Raw genomic sequence first — 19,170 nt, 5'->3', positions numbered from 1 at the left:
CAGATTTTGATCTTAATTGCACAGGCATAAACCCTGAGCAATCCCACTGATGAGATTTAAAACAGCCAGAGGGCATACATTTTCTTCATTCTCATCACTATTAGCAATGTGTGTTTTTATGTGTGACTAGGGAATGCAGCATGGCCCAGTAGATATTATCCCCATTTTACAGATGAGGAAACATAATACTGATCTCCTTTGTAAAGTGTTTTGACCTCTCCTGACAAAAAACACTATATAAGAAGTAGATCTGATTATTAATTACAGTTATCTTATCACTTATGGCTAAGATATGAGGAACAGGAACCTGTCTTTACAGAGCACAATAGCTGTTGCCTTGTCTTTTGTATGCTGTAGAATATAGTGGCTTTCTAGGAATTCCTTTCTTTTTCATTTTAAAGCAGGGGGTTGCTATTAGGAAGAATTAAGAAGCACCCACATGGCTATTATGGCAGGCAGAGAGTGTTTGTTTGTTGATCAGTGAATCTTCAATCGTGCTAGCTTAGGTGCCACTTGGTTTGGAGTCAGTATTTTTACTCAGTTTAAAGCACTAAGACCTTTGTCATTAGAAGCAGTGTGCATGAAATTGATGGCACAAACAGAATAAGAGGCCAAGAAAAATTCTCCCCACTTCTGAAAAGGAAACCTGCGGAAATGCACAGGGTCTTACATTAAAGGTCACCCGTTCACAGGGGAGGAGAGATTCTCAAAAGCACTTGAGTGTCAGGTTCACGATTCCCATTGAAAGTCTGTGGGATTTGTTCTCCTGAACTGCTATGGAACTTCTGAAAATACCTACTGCACTCAGGAGAAACGATTACATCTGGAAAAAGGGAAGGAGCCAGAGTGAAGCAATCTGTTTACAGAGGCAAAAAGTTGAAAACCAATCAAGAATTGGTTAAAACCAGAAGCATTTATCGAGAGCCCACTGAACTCTGGAGGTTCTGATAAAAAGGGATCTAGACTGGAACCATTCCTGGTTCTGGCTCCTCTCACTGCAGAAATTTTGCAAAATCAAAGCCACCTCTGATTTTGCCCTCTCTAAGGCAAATGGTAATTCAGGAATAATTAACATGTAGCATCTTATTCTCTTTTCAGGCATGCTCTAGTGTGTTCTCTTAGTATTCCGTATGTTTACATTTCATCATTTTCTTAAAATATACAGTATGATTCACATTCAAATATAGAGCCAGGAGACAATTGTGCAGATACCATCTCCATCGCTGGCAGCTTCGATCTAATTTTCCCTTTCCACATTCCACAAAGGCAATAATAAATACAAACTGCTTTTGCATTAACAATTGTTGGAAAATGGAGACTGCTGTTTGAAAGATCAAGGCCCCATCTATAGTGTCACTGTGGAGACTGGTTGTATGGAGGAGTAAGAGGGTGGGAGGGGGAAAGAGGTAATCTCTTTCCTTGCTGCTTCCTGTCTGTCTGTCCGTCTGTCCATCCATCCCAAGAGGTAAAGATTATTCTCTTCATTCCAAAATGGAGGAGTTGCCATATTAGACTGCTACATGATAACAACAGTTGTCTTACTGATATAGAAAAAAGAAAAGGAGTACTTGTGGCACCTTAGAGACTAACCAGTTTATTTGAGCATGAGCTTTCGTGAGCTACAGCTCACTTCATCGGATGCTATGCATCCGATGAAGTGAGCTGTAGCTCACGAAAGCTCATGCTCAAATAAACTGGTTAGTCTCTAAGGTGCCACAAGTACTCCTTTTCTTTTTTCTTTTTGCGAATACAGACTAACACGGCTGTTACTCTGAAACCTTACTGATATAGTTTCTCAAATTCAACCTGCAAGGAGTACACAGTAAATGATGCTCACTATACTCTTCTTTGAGATGTTTACTTAACAAATTACTATTTTCCACAGAACATACACATTTTTAGGGCTTCTAAGCAATCCTTCTTAACATGGAGCAATGGCTTTGAGACCAGAGTTTATCTGAGAGAAATCAGTAAGGACAAGATCCTAACTTTATAAAATCAGGACATGAGCCAAACAAGGCACAAACACATAACTCCCCCTAAAAATCTCATTAATATTTGTTGTGCAACCAAAATTAAGAGATTGGGGCTGGGACTCTGAAGGTTCAAAGTTTCAGCTACCTTGTGTTAGGTGCAGGTTTCTGCAACTTCGGTACATACCCCAGCTTTCTGGCATGCAAGTTTTTCACCATTAGAGAACATCTGAAACTGAAGGAGATGAAAATGATCTTCCATACATTGCATTCTTTTGCAATTACTGGGAAAGTTGGGGGCGGATGGTGGTGTTTGGGTTTTTAAAAGTATTTTTCCTGTCTTCTCAGAATTTTTGGCTACTCAAAGTATTTCAGATGACTGCAAATACACAGACATTATCTAAATGTTAGTGAAAAGATCTTGGATCTTCTTATGTAAAGAGTGAACTTCCCACGCAGCTAAAATAAAATAAAAATAATAATAATAAAAACCAGGTTTACAATCTGCTCTAGAGGCACCAGAAGAGCTACAAGAAAAGAAATTTTAAAGGAACTTGGTGTTAATCAGAAAGACAAACTAAAGGTTATATTTGTTGAGTAACTGAACAGTATCTGTCAACATCTTGTTTCTGACACTGGATGGGGCAAACAGTGAGAAAAATGAAGTTCACAGATGACTGAAGCATTGCCTATTTTCACATATACTGCATGCTTCTATGAGTTTTCCCTAATTACATATACCAGATTTTTCGATCACCAAGGTCCTAAGAACCCATGGAACTGGATGGAATGACTCCTGTTGGCTTCAGCGAGTGCCGGATGTGGCTGTACCCATGAAATAATGATTACTAAAATGTGGGAGGTCAAAATGGATGTACTACAGATCAGTGTGAAGGGAACTTTGAATTTCAAGATGTGATTTGCCTGTGAATAACCTCGCTAATTTCAATAATTCATCATCTGATATATAAAAAAAAATCAGATACCTGCGTGGAGAGAGAAAATTATGGAGAGCTTTGTAAAATATGGCAGCTTGTCTCTTCACTCTTCCCAGAAATAGGAACACTGCTCTCCTTAACTGACTGCCTCGTCTTCATGACCCCCATGGAGCCTCCACACCATCTATCTACCCTCATTTCCTTCTATACTCTAGCCCATTCCCTGTGCTTCCCAAATGCCAGGCTCCCACATTCATCCTTCCTCCATGCTGCACCCATCAGAAACAGCCTCCCAGTCTGATTCCCTTTGCCTCTTTCCCGAACTCAACGTAAAGACCCATAACTCCAAACATAGCCTAGAAAATAAACATGAAATCTTATTCCTTCTTCAGCCTCTCAGTTTCTCTGTGCTCAGTCACTGAACCTTGCAAAGGTACTCCTCTCCCATCAGACACACAGAAACTACCTGTAAAGCAGCTCCAGATGGCAAGAGTCATGGAGACACCAACAGTACTCAGATCATATTGATGGTTAGGGACGCCAGTGTTAGATAAACAAAGGTTTCTGAGCATCTACCAAAAACCAGAACTGCAATCAGGAATGTAAGCTAGCAAGAAGGCCAACTAATACAAACAATACCTAACCTGGGTATCCCTGTCCCCCTAAGAACACCACCACCTCAGAAATAATAATAAACAAACACTTTCCTCCTTCCTCCCAACAAACTTAAAAAGAGTTAGAAAAGTCATTTGCCTGCTCTGGTGCACAGAGGGCTTGTGTGAGTAATACTTAGATATAGACTGCATATGACTTTTAAACAACAAATATATATAAAATAAATTCTATTTTTTCTCCACACAGCCTGAAGCTGTCTAGGCTGAGGGTCACCTCTGAACTTCTTGTCTTTTGAAAAGTGATTTAAACTCCACCTTATTTCAGTATGAACGTTGGGCATGTCATAAGGTTTATTTTCCCGCAGGCAATGAAAAAAAAGAAAGTCTGCATATTTTAATTAACTGCACTGATGTTTGCGTACTCTGTCCTAATGTTATATTACAGCCGTGTCAGTTTATGCTATTTCCATCTGAGTGTGTACATCTGAATATGGATGTAGGATTCAACATGTAAAAGGCCACCTTTGTGTAGGTACGAAGAGCTGCATAATGTTATTCTTTACATCTAGCATTGTTCCAGAGGCATTTATGTAGTTGTAGCACATTGGCTTTGGGTTCTACCACTCTGGAGGACGGATGTCAAACACTGGCCTTTTCAGTCAGGACATCTAACAAGGAGAGTCCTCGTTGCTCTCTGGCAAGCAGCAAGGAAGGTGACTTTTGCCATGGGTTGGAACCTTTCATTGTGTTCTCCCTTTCTTACAGACCAGACCTTCAGCTGAAAGCCTCTGTGCTCAGAAGGTATCAGCTGACTTATCATAAGGTTTTATTCTGCAAAACCAAACACACTAACACATAAAAACAGGGGATTTATTTTCTAATGAACAAACACCAACTTGCTATTGACACTCAATACTGCACTGTCTACAAAGAATTATTATACATTATTTACACTAGAGTAATATCTAGTTGTCCCCCGTTCCCTTGTGCTAGGTGTTGTACAAACACAAAATCCATGCCCTGAAGAGCTTACAGTCTAAGAGTGGAAGAAAGGAAGTGTTGTTAGCCCAGTTTTAAAGATGGGGAACTGAGGCACACAGGAAGCCTGTGAAGAAACCAGAAACTGAACACAGATCTCCTTGGGTCCCAGTCTTAACCACAAGACCCTCCTTCCCTAAGGAATCATAGAATCGTAGGACTGGAAGGGACCTCGAGAGGTCATCTAGTCCAGTCCCCTGCACTCATGGCAGGACTAAGTATTATCTAGACCATCCCTGACATGTGTTTGTCTAACCTGCTCTTAAAAATCTCCAATGATGGAGATTCCACAACCTCCCTAGGCAATTTATTCCAGTGCTTAACCACTCTGACAGTTAGGAAGTTTTTCCTAATGTCCAACCTAAACCGCCCTTGCTGCAATTTAAGCCCATTGCTTCTTGTCTTATCCTCAGAGGTTAAGAAAAACAATTTTTCTCCCTCCTCCTTTGTAACAACCTTTTACATACCTAAAAACTGTTATGTCCCCTCTCAGTGTTCTCTTTTCCAGACTAAACAAACCCAATTTTTTCAATCTTCCCTCATAGGTCACGTTTTCTAGACCTTTAATCATTTTTGTTGCTCTTCTCTGGACTTTCTCCAATTTGTCCACATCTTTCCTGAAATGTGGTGCCCAGAACTGGCCGATACTCCAGTAGAAGCCTAATCAGCATATCTTGCTTACAGCACTCCTGCTAATACATCCCAGAATGACGTTTGCTTTTTTTGCAACAGTGTTACACTGTTGACTCATATTTAGCTTGTGATTCACTCTGACCCCCCAGATCCCTCCTTCCTAGGCAGTCATTTCCCATTTTGTATGAATTTATAACTGATTATTCCTTCCTAAGTGGAGTACTTTGCACTTGTCCTTATTGAATTTGATCTATTTACTTCAGACCATTTCTCCAGTTTGTCCAGATCATTTTGAATTTTCATCTTATCTTCCAAGCACTTGCCACCCCTCCCAGCTTGGTACCATTTGCAAATGTTATAAGGGTAGCCTCTATACCATTATCTTAATCACTGATGAAGACGTTAAATAGAACCAGACCCAGAACTGATCCCTGCAGGACCTCTCTTGATATGCCCTTCCAGTTTGACTGTGAATCATAGATAACTACTGTCTGGGAATGGTTTTCCAACCAGTTATGCACCCACCTTATAGTAGCTCCATCTAGGTTGTATTTCCCTAGTTTGTTTATGAGAAGGTCTTGTGAACCAGTATCAAAAGCCTTACTAAAGTCAAGATATCCCACATCTGCAGCTTCCCCCATCCACAAGGCCTATCCTGTCCTTGATCTTTCTCTTGCTTCAAATGTATTTGTAGAATGTTTTCTGTTACTCTTTATGTCTTTAGCTATTTTAATCTCATTTTGTGCCTTGGCCTTGCTAATTTTGTCCCTACATACTGGTGGTATTTGTTTTTATTCATCCTTTGTAATTTGAACTAGTTTCCACTTTTATAGGACTCTTTTTTGGGTTTCAGATTATTGAAGATCTCTTAGTTAACCAGGGTGGTCTCTTTGCCATACTTCCTATTTTTGCTACGCAGTGGGATGGTGCCCGTAATAATGTCTCTTTGAAAAACAGCCAAATGTCTTGAACTGTTTTTCCCTTTAGACTTCTTCCTATGGGATCTTACCTACCAACTCCCGGAGTTTGCTAAAGTCTGCTTTCTTGAAATCCATTTCGTTTATTGTGCTGTTTTCCATTCTACCATTCCTTAGAATCAGGAACTCTACCATTTCATGATCACTTTCAGCTAAGCTATCTTTTCAAACTCTCAACCAGTTCCTCCCTATTTGTCAAAATCAAACCTAGAACAGCCTCTCCCCTAGTAGCTTTCTCCACCTTCTGAAATAAAAAATCGTCTCCAATACATTTCAAGAACTTGCTGGAAAATCTGTGCCCTGCTATAATATTTTCCCAACACATGTCTGGGTAGTTGAAGTCCCTCATCACCACTAAGTCCTGTGCTTTGGATGATTTTGTTAGTTGTGGTTTTTTTTAAAGTCTCCTCCACCTCTTCTTTCTGGTTAGGTGGTCTGTACTAGACCCCTACCATGACACCACCCTTGTTTTTTACCCCTTTTATCCTTACCTTGAGACTTTCAACAAGTTTGTCTCCTATTTCTATTTCAACCTCAGTCCAAGTGTATATATGTTTAATATATAAAGCAACACCACCTCCCTTTTTTCCCTGCCTGTCCTTCCTGAGGAAGCTGTACCCTTCTATACCAATATTCCAGTCATGCATATTATCCCACCAAGTCTTTGTGATGCCAACTATGTCAGAGTTGTGTTTATTAACCAGCATTTCAAGTTCCTCCTGTTTATTCTCCATACTTCTTGAATTAGCAAACAGACATCCAAGATGCTGATTTGATTTCCCTCCTATATTCTCTCTTGTCTCTCCCTTATCCCTGCTATAACGGCCCATGCTCCCCCCAGATTCTGACCCTTCTCCCAGGTTTCCACGTTTTTTTATTTACCTATGGACTTTTGTCACTTGCCCCCATTGAACCTAGTTTATAGAATAAAGTATACAACAGTGGTTCCCAAACTTTAACAGCCCGTGAACCCCTTTCACTAAATTGTGAAATCTCGTGAACCCCCTCCTAAAAATGAATATTTCCAGGGATTTAAGTTTAAATTTCCTCCGCACTCTGTGGGGCTCCTGCTGCTGGACCCCATTGACCACTCCGGGCAACTGAACTCCTCTGAGCTCGGGCTGCAGGTCCCGCTGACCGCCAGGGCTTGGGCTGCCAGCCCCAACTGCCCGGCCCCGCTCTCCCTGGGCCTCGCGCTGCCAGGCCCACATGGAGCACTGGGGTTCGGGCTGCCGCCTGCCCCACTGATGGGAGCAGGGCTCAGACTGCCAGCCCAAACTTCCCCGTCCAGCTCTCCCTGGAGCTCGGGCTACCGGCCCCACGCAAAGCACTGGGGTTCGGGCTGCCAGCTCCCCAGCTCCTGGGGGCAGGGCTCGGGCTGCCAGCCCCAACTGCCCTGCCCTGCTCTCCCTTTGGCTTGGGCTGTCTGCCCTGCAACCAGGTCCCACCTGCTCCCTCCAATGCCCGAGGTCCTCTGGCCGCCATTAGTGAAATTTTTCTGGCAACCCCCCTGTAGCGTTCTGTGAACCCCCAAGGATTCGCGAACCCCAGTTTGGGAACCACTGGTCTACATTAACCTCTGAGGAGACTTGTTTAAAAGGATTTTTTTCAAGCCTTCTCTTTCTTGAGGTGTTTCCATTTTATGTGGTTGAAGGAGCAAATGCTATGTAACTTAATAAATAATATTTACTTCTGTGAATTTGTATGGGTTCTCTTAACTGAATTGCAGCACTAACACATAAATAATAACCCACATGAGTGGACAATATGGGACCCTTTTAGAGACCAGTCAGTTTTAAGGGATGTACACAAGCTAGAACAAGCTAGAACTTACTCTGAAGGATGGGACTGCTGAGGCAAACTAACATGGCTGGGAGGTCTGTGGTGCCTGAAAGGAACGGATGGAAACTTCAGGAGGGGACCTGCAAAAAGGCATGATAAATCACCCAGTGTACGTAATGGAGAGACAAGGGGCTGGAAAGCAGTAAGGAGCAGAACCACTGAAGAACAGCCTAGGCAGTAAGAAGTAGCACAGAAGCTCACAGGGTGAAAAGGTACATTCCCAGAGGTAAATACATCCAACATGGTACATTATTATGGGCAAATACAGGAACTCCTCACTTAAAGTCATCCTGGTTAACATTGTTTCGTTGTTACGTTGCTGATCAATTAGGGAACATGCTCATTTAAAGTTGCGCAATGCTCCTTTATAAGGTTGTTTGGCAGCCGCCTGCTTTGTCCACTGCTTGCAGGAAGAGCAGCCCGTTGGAGCTAGCTGGTGGAGGCTTGGAACCAGGGTGGACCGGCAGCCCCCTCATCAGCTCCCTGCTCCCCTAAGTTCCCTGTGCAGCAGCCGCCCAGCAGGATATCAATTGCTGGCAGTTCAGCTGTCCCTCCCCCCACTGCCCTGTGCTACTCCTACCTCTGCCTTGGAGCTGCTACCGGGAGCCTCCTGCTTGCTGTGCAGGGGAGGGGGCTAATGTCAGGGTGTCCCCCTCCCCCCTACTCCTGCCCCCCGCTTAACCCTTCTCCATATCGAGCAGGGGAGAGACACAACAGAGCTCAGGACGAAGAGAGCTGGCCACAGCGGCTGTCTCAACTTCCTGATCTTTTTAAAGGCAATGTACTTAAAATGTGGTGTCAGCATACTTAAAGGGGCAATGCGCATCTCTCTCTCTTTCTCCCACACACAGGGTGTGTGTCTGTGTCTCTGTCTGCCATGCTGTCTCCCCTCCCTCCATCCGTGCTGTGTTGTAGAGTGTGAGGCTACATTAACAACAATGTGTTAACCCTTGAGGGCTCAGCCGAATGCTAGTTCATGAATTAGCAGTAAGGCATTCCCTGGGAAATATCCCACCCTCTTCCACCCTCTAACTTCACCACCTCAACCAAGCTTCAAAACCATCATTGCTGTGTACAGTATTAAATTGTTTAAAACTTATACTCTGTGTGTGCACGTATATATATATAGTTTTTTATCTGGTGAAAATATAGTTTTTTGTCTGGTGAAAAAAATTTCCCTGAACCTAACCCCACCCCCAATTTACATTCATTCTTATGGGGAAACTGGATTTGCTTAACATCGTTTCACTTAAAGTCACATTTTTCAGGACTATAACTGCAACGTTAAGCGAGGAGTTACTGTACATCCAAGCACATGGATGATGAATTTTTCATAAACAGAAGGATCTTTTCTGCCCCTTTTTTAGGCTGCATTGGGCCACTTTATTGTCCCTCCATTTTTTTAAATAGCTTTAGCCTATAGAATATCATCTTCATACTTTTATTCAATCACTCATTCAGGTTTATTTCCCATTGAAAATGCAAAGAAAAATACCTGAAAACTAGTTCCTGAGCCCTGGCTACCATTAAGGCAAAGCTACAATAAAACGTTAACACACGACAACATAAATTCATAATTCAGGATCACATTAATATTCAAAGAACGTGGCTCAAGATTCCAGATTGCTGGCTGGGGAGCCCACCTTCTGTAAGTATGCTAAACATGGTGACCAAATTTGTAAATACATATCCTCTTTTTGGAGCTTCTCTTGTGTATGTACTTGGGTGAAAGGTTTCCCATTAGAAGGACAGTCCATCCCTACAGCCCATATTTATTGCCTAATTCTCTCTTTCATGACTGGACTGAATTGATATGATATCATTAGAACATTTTCCTGCGCAATTTCCTAATAACCCATTTAAAATATTTTTTCTAGTTCAACAAGGCAATTAGTCTGACAGGCTCATTCCTGGTAAACTTGCTTTTAAAAATGAAACAGTGGACATCATTAACAATGAATATTTACCACACAGTGGTATTCCCGATACTTAGAATGTGAAATACCTCAAATACCACAGTAAATTTAACTACTGTGGGTGGTAAAGATCCAATTTAATGTTCCTCACTGTATTTGTGTGCAAAAGAGTTCACTACATTAGCTTTTTTAATTCTGCTCAACACAAACAGTTGGAGGTTTTTAAAAATGGAATTCCCTCTCCTCTACTCAGCCCACAAAAATCACTGCGAGGCCCAAACTTTCCATATCAAGCACTTGCCTAGAACAAATTGTTTTGGCCAAGTTCTAAACTTTCAAGGGATCAGAGGTTTAGTTGGGCTGGGAAGTGTAACCACAGCTAATCTGCATTTAACCAGGATTTATTTGGTGTGCATATTAGGCTGGAAATCTCATGAGAACACTCTTGTGAAATTTTGAGAACCCCCTGTTATTAGGATAATTGGAAACATAGGAGTTGCCATGCTGGATTTGACCAGTGGTCCATCAAGTCCAGAATCCTGTCTCTGACAGTAGCCAGAACCCAGCTGCTTAAAAGAAAGATGTAGCAAAACCCATGGCAAGCAGTTATATCTGGATAACCTGCCCCCAGAGAGTTTCTTCCTAACCCTATTAAGTAGAGGTTGGCTTGTGCCCTGAAACAGGATCCCTTCCAAAACCTAACGGAAGCTACTGATAGTATAGCTTTCCAGGTGGTAGCCTGGAACTCACCTTTACTGACCCACAGGAAGGGTGGAGGGGTTTGAACATTTGAAAAAGAAAGAACACTGCTAGACTTTGCCAACCTCAAAAAGTGCAGGCTTGGTTTGAGTTTCAGAAGAAGGTTCATCCGTTCTTGTTTTACATGAACTGGTTGGCTCATCACTATTATAAATCCAAAATAACTGGGGTTTCTACTGCAGAAGGAAATTCAATTACAACCATACTATTATAATAGTGTAATAAAGATACAGATGTAGTCAATGTTAGGATCAAAGCACCCTCCCTCTCTCCAACAGCCTTCTTAGTTAAACTTACTTCATACTTGGAGCCAACGCTTTGTTGAATAACATATTCAAAAATTCAGGTGTCTATGAAATATGGCTTGATTTCCAGAGTAGTAGGCACCCACAACTCCAACAAAAGTCAATGGGAGCTGCAAGTGCTCATCACCATTTAAAAAAGACCAAACAATCCCTGTGTGTGCTCACAGTCTCACACTACTTCTTCAGACACCACCTAAGCTCACCCTTACATCAGTGAGTAACACTTTCTCTGCAAATGCCATAAATCTGTTGTCAACTGCTAAAACCATCCAAAAGAACTTTGTATTTTGTTACCATAAATGTTGGGGGAGAAAATCCTTCTTGCTTCATTTATGTAGCAGCAAAGCAAAATGTTTATTCATTTTACCCATGGACAACGTCATCTCCTTTGAAAAGAACCTGTGAAATAATTTCCAGCAATATATTTATAAATGTTGTCTTTATTAAACAGTTTTCTCAGCACATTAGCAATTTTTTTTTAATTCCGGGTTCAGAACAAAGGAGTTTTTTGCCCTCATTTTCTTCTGTACCATCAGGCTGTTATGCCAGTGTTAAATAATTCTCTCACAACACTTCCGAAAAGCTCTATGCAAAGGTGTCCAAATTCACACGGCTATGGTTTCCAGTGTGTAAGGTCTAACCTGGAGTCTGACAAAGAACCATAGAGTGTCCTGCACCACATCCAATTAAGAATGGTTTTCCAGGACCAAGAGCTGTGATTGGCTTCGGGGCATAAACATTTGCTTCTGTGCCATCACCACACATCCCATGTTCATTCCATCCCCAGGAGAAACAATGACCACCTAGGGGAGAGGGGAAAAAAGTTTCAATGAGAATATTTGTTACAAACCAATGTAAAAAAACAAAACTGGCTCTTTTATGGGAGGGAGTATAATCAGCCATCTTCTAATTATCAGAGAATAAGTTACAATCTACCTATTCCTTCCTGATCCTTAATAATTAAAAAGCAAGGAAGAGGGTTAAGAATTGATTAATAAGATTACAATTTATTATTTTTACAAGCCTCACAAAAGCCTGCTGGCACCTTAAAGACACAAAATAAAACTCTCCCAGAAAGCTTACAATTTAGTGCCCCCATTCTGTAAGCTGTTCTGAGAAGGCAAACCCCAGTGCCATGCATTGGACTATTTACTTTAATCCCACCTGCACAGAGTGGCATGAAGAATCAAGGTCTATGTGGACAAAGTGGCAAAGGAAGGAAGCAATACAATCATATATTTATTCCTATTTTCACTTTAATTCTCACGGCTTTTCCTTGTGTTTCTTTTTATATGAACCCCTGGCAATTTGCATTGCTGTTATTTGTAACACCTTCTTATCTTCTTTGATGTGTCTTACCTTTTTAGTTTTATATTTTTGTTATTTTCTATTTTTATTATTTTCTTTTTAACTCATATTCTTTCCATCCCAAATCAAGATCAATGTATTATCATTATAGTACCTCAAAACACTCCACAGAAATCTTGTTCTATAAATGGTCAGTGCAAGAGGAAAAACTCTTTTACTCTGAGCAGTGGTGCATGTTCCATCCGTGAAGTGGTTTTTGTGTGCCAGAATGCTCTTTTGAGTTTGTGTGATCAAACAGAAATCCATGGTTGTAATGTAATTATGTTTCTGCTGCAACTGGCTCTTTTGAATGTCACAGTGAAATAATGGTATCAAGTATAATTCTAAAGTCAAATGGAAAACACAAAACCAAAAAATGCAATAAAAGTCACAGTCCTGAGATAATGTAATATCTTCAAAATTCAGGAAGAGACCATTCTAGATGTTGGCCAGATCACCCTTCTCCTTTTAGCTACCCTAATCTACTTACGATAAGTAATGCTATTACCAGGAGTGTTAAAATGTTCTTCTTCTTTCATAATTTTTTTTCAAAAATTAAAATGTTAGTAAAGCCAGGTATTATTAAACACAAAACAATATTGTATTCTACAAACTGATTTCCCAGTAACCTCTGCAGGAGATAAGTAAGGGGAATCCCTTCTGACACAGTACAGTAGTTCCTCAAAGCTGCATGAATGTTCTATTAACAACCTGAGCTCCGCCACAAGTGCACATTTGGAGCCCATACATTTAGATGCAGTACCTGCTGTGCTGCATGGGAATACTAAAAAAAATTATCAGATGTATAGCACAGGACCGTAAGTGTGTCACTCTGAAGACCATGGATTTATATGAGCAACTAAGGGTTAATAGGAATTCCTTGTAAAGTTCAAGGCCAGACTATACCGCATTAAAGTATGTGAGTCAACAAATACATCACAAACCAAGGGACAGTGCTGATTTCATCATATAACAGTGATGCAGAAAAAAATAAACTATAGCATACAGCAAAATCGTCTACATTCAGAAAATTTCTTTTACACAATAATTAACACATGGAACTCATTGATACAAGATATAACTGAGTCCAAGAGCCTAGCAGAGTAAACAAAAGAGTTAAAGAATAGATAAAAGAAAATAGTTACACTTTACATATGAACATTCACAATTACATTAAAAAAGGTAAAAGAACAGCAAAACCCACTTAAAGAGATAAGGCCATTTTTCTAAATCTGTTATCTGGATACCCTCTATCCACTATTCTGTTTTAGAAGATAATTAATTAAACTACTATGTTTTCACAGTTTCAGCATATTACCAGCAATCCAGTGTTTAATGGGTTCAGGATTAAATTTGCGCTTGTTTGTCTAACTCAGCCTCTCTTCAACACAATTCAACACAGCTCCTACAACACAGTGAGTATTCAGACATCTCTTTGGACATGCCTGGAGCTGTGGTTACCCATAGCGATACTGAAAAACAGACACCATTGGCCCATAGTATGGATTAGTCCTGGTTAGGATATTAAAAAACATGAGTAATAAAATAGCAGAGATCCTAAATTTCAGCATTAACAAGTAGTTAATTATCATGTAATAGCTGACACCGTAGGCAGGTAGCTAAGGCTATGTGACACCTACTTAACTAGGCCATGCATTAGTAAATCATAATTCTAAACCCAGAGTAGTGATGTGCAAGCTGGTTCAGACATAAAAACATTTCCCCAGTAAAATGCCACCTATGTTTAGAACAGCACTCATGCCAAAACTTTTTTAAGATGGAAGAAGATTCAGGGACATTTTTTCACTTGTGGATCCCATTCAGCACCAAAACGGAAAGTAACAAAATACAGAGAGAATGGGTGTTCCAATGGAATTTCCAGGCAGGACAGGACATGCTGAAAATCCTAAGAGAAAACGTTGGCCTCATTTCCCAGCCCTATTTTGCAGAGTCAAGAGAATTGGCTAGTTTGAATGAACATCTGAGTAGGTGGATGCTTCTCCATATATAACCCTGCCGCTGAACCATCAAAGGTCAGTTTAACCTGTCTGTGCCTCAGTTTTCCCATTTGTGAAATAAAGATAATACCACCCATCTGCCTTTGAAAAGCACTCAAATCCTGCCTGGAACTTGCTACATACCATAAGTAACAAGTTTGCAATCCAGGGAAGAGTCACAACCAAGGCTTTCTTCCTGGCTATGCTGGGGAGGCAAAACTTTTTTGTTGTAACATGATGGCTCCAATATGGAAAATGTTGCAATCATCTTACATGATTACTCCCAATTAAAAGGAAATATGTAACAACTTTAATTAAAATAAATGTCACCTGAAAAATAATAATCATTCCAGAAATACAGATCAGAGCATAACACATTTATGAATCATGTTTTTGCTTTTTTTTTTAAACTTAACCAATAACAGCTTATTGATTTTAAGACTCTACAGAGACTGTAACAAGCAGATTCATCTCACTTTGCGTTTCAGTCAACATACTGGTCTCTTTCCTCGCAGGTTCTTTGAAGGTGTTACGGGAAGATTTAAGAAAAATGTTTTCTGAGCTACCAGTTTTCTCCTACCCCCCACCCTTACCTCATCCCCATCTTCTCCCAATCAGAGCTTCATTTAAAGGTCTCTGATCTCACTGAATATAGGAGAGCTTTCTGGGCATGTTCAACACCAGCATGGGTAACATTCTCAGCAAGCAATTATGGCATTAGTTCTCAACTCTTCCCATATTGCTACCTCCTTTGCCATTCTCAGATCACTCTTCTATCTAGCAGCGATCTATAGCCATTTAAGTGAAATATGAAGTGCTGGAAGGTCATGATCCCACAACACCTGTTTGTGATCCCTAGATTGTGAACCCCTTAGTTATGGTACCTTGATGTCATGCTCAACCATCAATTTCCAGTCATTTTATAGTAAGATTTAAAAGCAGTTAGTTTAGTTTTCAGAGGGGTGTCTTCCCTACATTGAATTGTACAGAAGCGATGTAAAATACGTTTAGAGTATTGCTTACCAGGACCATTTCTGTGCATGTCTTGAATGCACAGCAGTCACTATTAAGGAGTCAGCATTTGCTAAGAGTTAACACATTACAGTATCTGAGATACAGGACCTCCTCGAGTAGGAAAACCATCTAGTCATGTTAATAGGGAATAGAATTTTGGTAATTTTACATTTTTCTGCAACATCTACTGTTACCACACCCTTTTCATTGTTGCTATGAGCTTTGTGGTACAAAAATATAAGTGATTAGTCCAACACACAAATGCAATTGGCTGATTTGTTTCCATAGTGATTACTATTTTATTTGGTTGGAGAATTTTTATTCAGCTCCTTCAAAACCAAATGAGCTAAGACCAGCATGTTTTGAGTCATCTGGAATAATTAAAGTGCTATGTGGAATTACTGATGCAACAAATATTTAAAAAAATGGAACAAGAAAGAGCAGTAGATGACTTACTTGGACAGATAACAATGTCTAACTACATATCTTTTAAAAATACCACGGAGGGTTTTAAAAGCCCGGAAAACAGCAGACAAAAACATCTCCCTAAACCTAAAGAATGCCTGATGGCTTAAACAGTGACAGTCTTTATATGAGCAAAGAGAAAGAGCGATTAAAAGAATTTTGTACACAACAGGCTATTGTACATAACTACAGGGTGCCCCAATTTTACAAAAGTAGTAAAAAAAAGACAATGAAGTCTGGTATAAAAGAAAAAAGTACTAAAGCAGATAAGCAGGGAGGAGCTGATTTGTGAACAGTTGTAAAGGCAAGGACCAGAAACTTGTATTTGATTTGGTGGAGAAGCGAGAGCTACTGGAGGAATTCAAAGAACAGCGTCATGCCGTCTGGAGTAGCTCACAACCGAGAGTGCCAACCAAAAGCAGAGCAGACACCCCAAGCTGGTGGTATGTTCTATAATTAGATTTCATCAACCCAGTAACAAATATGAACTCCTGAAGCACTGTACCAGTCTTACCATGGAGTCACAGACAGTCCCCTTGGGCACTCCAGTCTATTTTACCGCCCAGGCATGCTGGACTTAGTGATAAATGGTCACTTACACCAAAGATCACAAAATTTTCAGGTTGCTCCCAGTCCCAAGAGACCTGTCTCTTACCCTAGGTCAATGTGTACCTTACATCTCACACCAAAGACAGCGTTTGTAGACAATCCTGTAATAAACTCACTAAAGGTTTAATAACTAGGAAAAAAGAAATGAGAGAGTCATTTACAGGTTAAAGCAAACAACCATATATACACAAATGAGTTTCAGTCTGTGATTCAAAAGGTGACAGATTTGTAGTAATCTGTCAATCCAAAATGTCTTTCAGGGCTAACCCATGCCAAGAAGCATGGGGATCTTTTTGCTTTTGTTTAGGAATCTTTGCCCCCTGGAGTCCAGACAGCATAAAACAGATTCAGTTTCCCCTTGTGAGAAATTTTTATCCCCTCCATTCCAGAATCCAAACTGATGGGATGAGTTCATACATAGGTCTCCCCTTCCTGGAGGGAGTTAGGAATGCAATCAACAGGTCCTCTCTCCTTTGCTGCTACACAATATCTCATTGGCCTTCAATGGGTCATCTTATACGCAGGACAAGCCCTTTATGTTCATTAATGCTTCTTTTACTGTTTGGTGAGTTACACAATTACAGAGGTTTACAATGCAAACACACAATATAACTTTACACCATGGATAAGGCTGTGAGTTTGTCACGGAGGTCACGGAAGTCATGGATTCCATGACTTTCTGTGACCTCCATGACTTTTGCAGTGACCGGTGCACCTGGCTCAGGGGCAGCTCCGGCAGCCCCTGTGCCAGACGCACTGGCCATTGCTGGGGCAGTTTCAGACCACCGCCCCCCACCCCTCAGCAGCAGTTTGGGTGAAGGAGGGGCAGGGGGTTGGGGCACGGGACGGGGTGAGCTGGGCTCTGGGCAGTGCTTACCTGGGGGGCTCCCCAAAAGTGGCAACATCCCACTCGCTTAGCTCCTAGACGGAGGCGTGGCCAGGCAGCTCTGCCTGCAGGCACCACCCCCGCAGATCCCATTGCCCATGGTTCCCAGCCAATGGGAGCTGAGAAGCTGGAGAGAGATTGCTGGGACCAACACAATGCCCAGGCTTTGTGTTTGTGTGACAAGGAAGATGGTGGTGTTTTCTAAAGTGATGGAGAAAAGAGGGGAGTCTGGAGCAAGAAAAGGAGCTCAGTTTTGGAAATGTTAAGTTGTCAGTGGAGATGCTTGTAGGAGAAGACAACAGAGTGGCAGGCCAAGCTGCAGGAGCAGAAGCAGCAAGACCATAGATTTGTGACTCATCAGTGTAGAGACAGAAGTTGAAGCCATGGGGTCTACACTTAAAATTTAGGACAACATAGCTATAGTGCTTATAGGTATGCTACTACAGTGCCTGTAATGCAGACATGGGCTACATTGTATGAGCTGATGAAGATACCTACAGAAAAGGCATTAGAAGGAGAGAAGAGTGGGTCACGGACAGTGTCTTGCTTTGATTCCATTTTGGGGTATTTTTGTTTGTTTTTTCCTTCCCTTTTGATCATAAGAACGGCCCTACTGGGTCAGACCAAAGGTCCATCTAGCCCAGTATCCTGTCTTCTGACAGTGGCCAGTGCCAGGTGCCCCAGAGGGAATAAACAGAATAGGTAATCATCAAGTGATCCATTCCCTGTCGCTCATTCCCAGCTTCTGGCAAACAGAGGCTAGGGACACCATTCCGGCCCATCCTGGCTAATAGACATTGATGGACCTATCCTCCATGAATTTATCTAGTTCTTTTTTGAACCCTGTTATGGTCTTGGCCTTCACAACATCCTCTGGCAAGGAGTTCCACAGGTTGACTGTGTGTTGTGTGAATAAATACTTCCTTTTATTTGTTTTAAACCTGCTGCCTATTAATTTCATTTGGTGACCCCTAGTTCTTGTGTTATGAGAAGTAGTAAACAACACTTCCTTATCTACTTTCTCTACACCAGTCATGATTTCATGCCTATTCCAAATTGATTACTGATAAAATCGTGAAGCAACCACAGCAGCCCCACATGCTTTCAGGCAGAAATTCAATTTTTATGAACATGACAACCAACAACAAGGCTCTGTGCCAGATCTCTTTGGATGAAACGCCATTACAAGTGATGTGTATTAATACAGCTACAAATTGTTTCTAACTGAATTTAAAACAAGCATTGCAACATGTTCTCATATCTAATGATTTATGCATATGGTAGAGGCAGGGAAAAAGAAATTTGTTTGTTCGGTCTGTGGGTTAAATTGAGTAACCTTTTCACAAAAAGAAAAGGAGTAATTGTGGCACCTTAGAGACTAACAAATTTATTTGAGCATAAGGTTTCGTGAGCTACAGCTCACTTCATCGGATGCATTCAGTGGAAAAAGAATTTTTCTTTTTACGGGTACAGACTAACACGGCTGCTACTCTGAAACTTTTCACAAAGGCATGTTATTACTGCTGTTCCCCTTTCCCTCTTTAAAGCGTAAATATTCTAAGCATAAATGAAATCAGGAGATTTAACAAAACAAGTCCAGTGTAAACCCAGAGAAACTCCACTTAATACTTCAGATTTTCACCAGTGTAACAAACCAGAATTTGTCCCTAAAATCCAAAATACTGTGAAATGCCAAAGGTGAAGCAAGTTTCCCCAATGTAGGTATAAATCACTTAGGTCTAAAGCCCAACCAAACTCCCACTGAATCTGTCTTCTTTAATCACATGCGTATGAGCAGCGGACTTTAGACTACCACAGGCAGGTGATAATTAACCATCTTATTCCAGGTAATCAGAA

The 19,170-nt window shown here is 41.0% G+C and overlaps 1 protein-coding gene across 5 annotated transcripts in view; it reads right to left on the bottom strand.

Moving 5' to 3' along the window:
* The window catches only part of SERGEF (secretion regulating guanine nucleotide exchange factor), a 464,594-nt gene that overhangs the window by 196,688 nt on the left and 248,736 nt on the right, over positions 1 to 19,170 (bottom strand). Inside the window, exon 11 of one of the 5 annotated variants that reach the window (XM_074954903.1) lies at positions 11,435 to 11,798. The exons of 3 other annotated variants lie outside the window; for them this stretch is intronic. In XM_074954903.1, coding sequence (XP_074811004.1) covers positions 11,632 to 11,798 — 167 coding nt within the window. In that variant the 3' untranslated portion in view covers positions 11,435 to 11,631. Of the gene's footprint in view, positions 1 to 11,434; positions 11,799 to 19,170 lie in introns of those variants that run through there. One more of the 5 variants, XR_012639851.1, reaches the window with a different exon arrangement.

Source organism: Natator depressus, chromosome 6 (genome assembly GCF_965152275.1).
Source record: "Natator depressus isolate rNatDep1 chromosome 6, rNatDep2.hap1, whole genome shotgun sequence".
NCBI classification, from domain to species: Eukaryota; Metazoa; Chordata; order Testudines; family Cheloniidae; genus Natator; species Natator depressus.
This window is presented reverse-complemented; position numbering and strand designations above follow the sequence as displayed.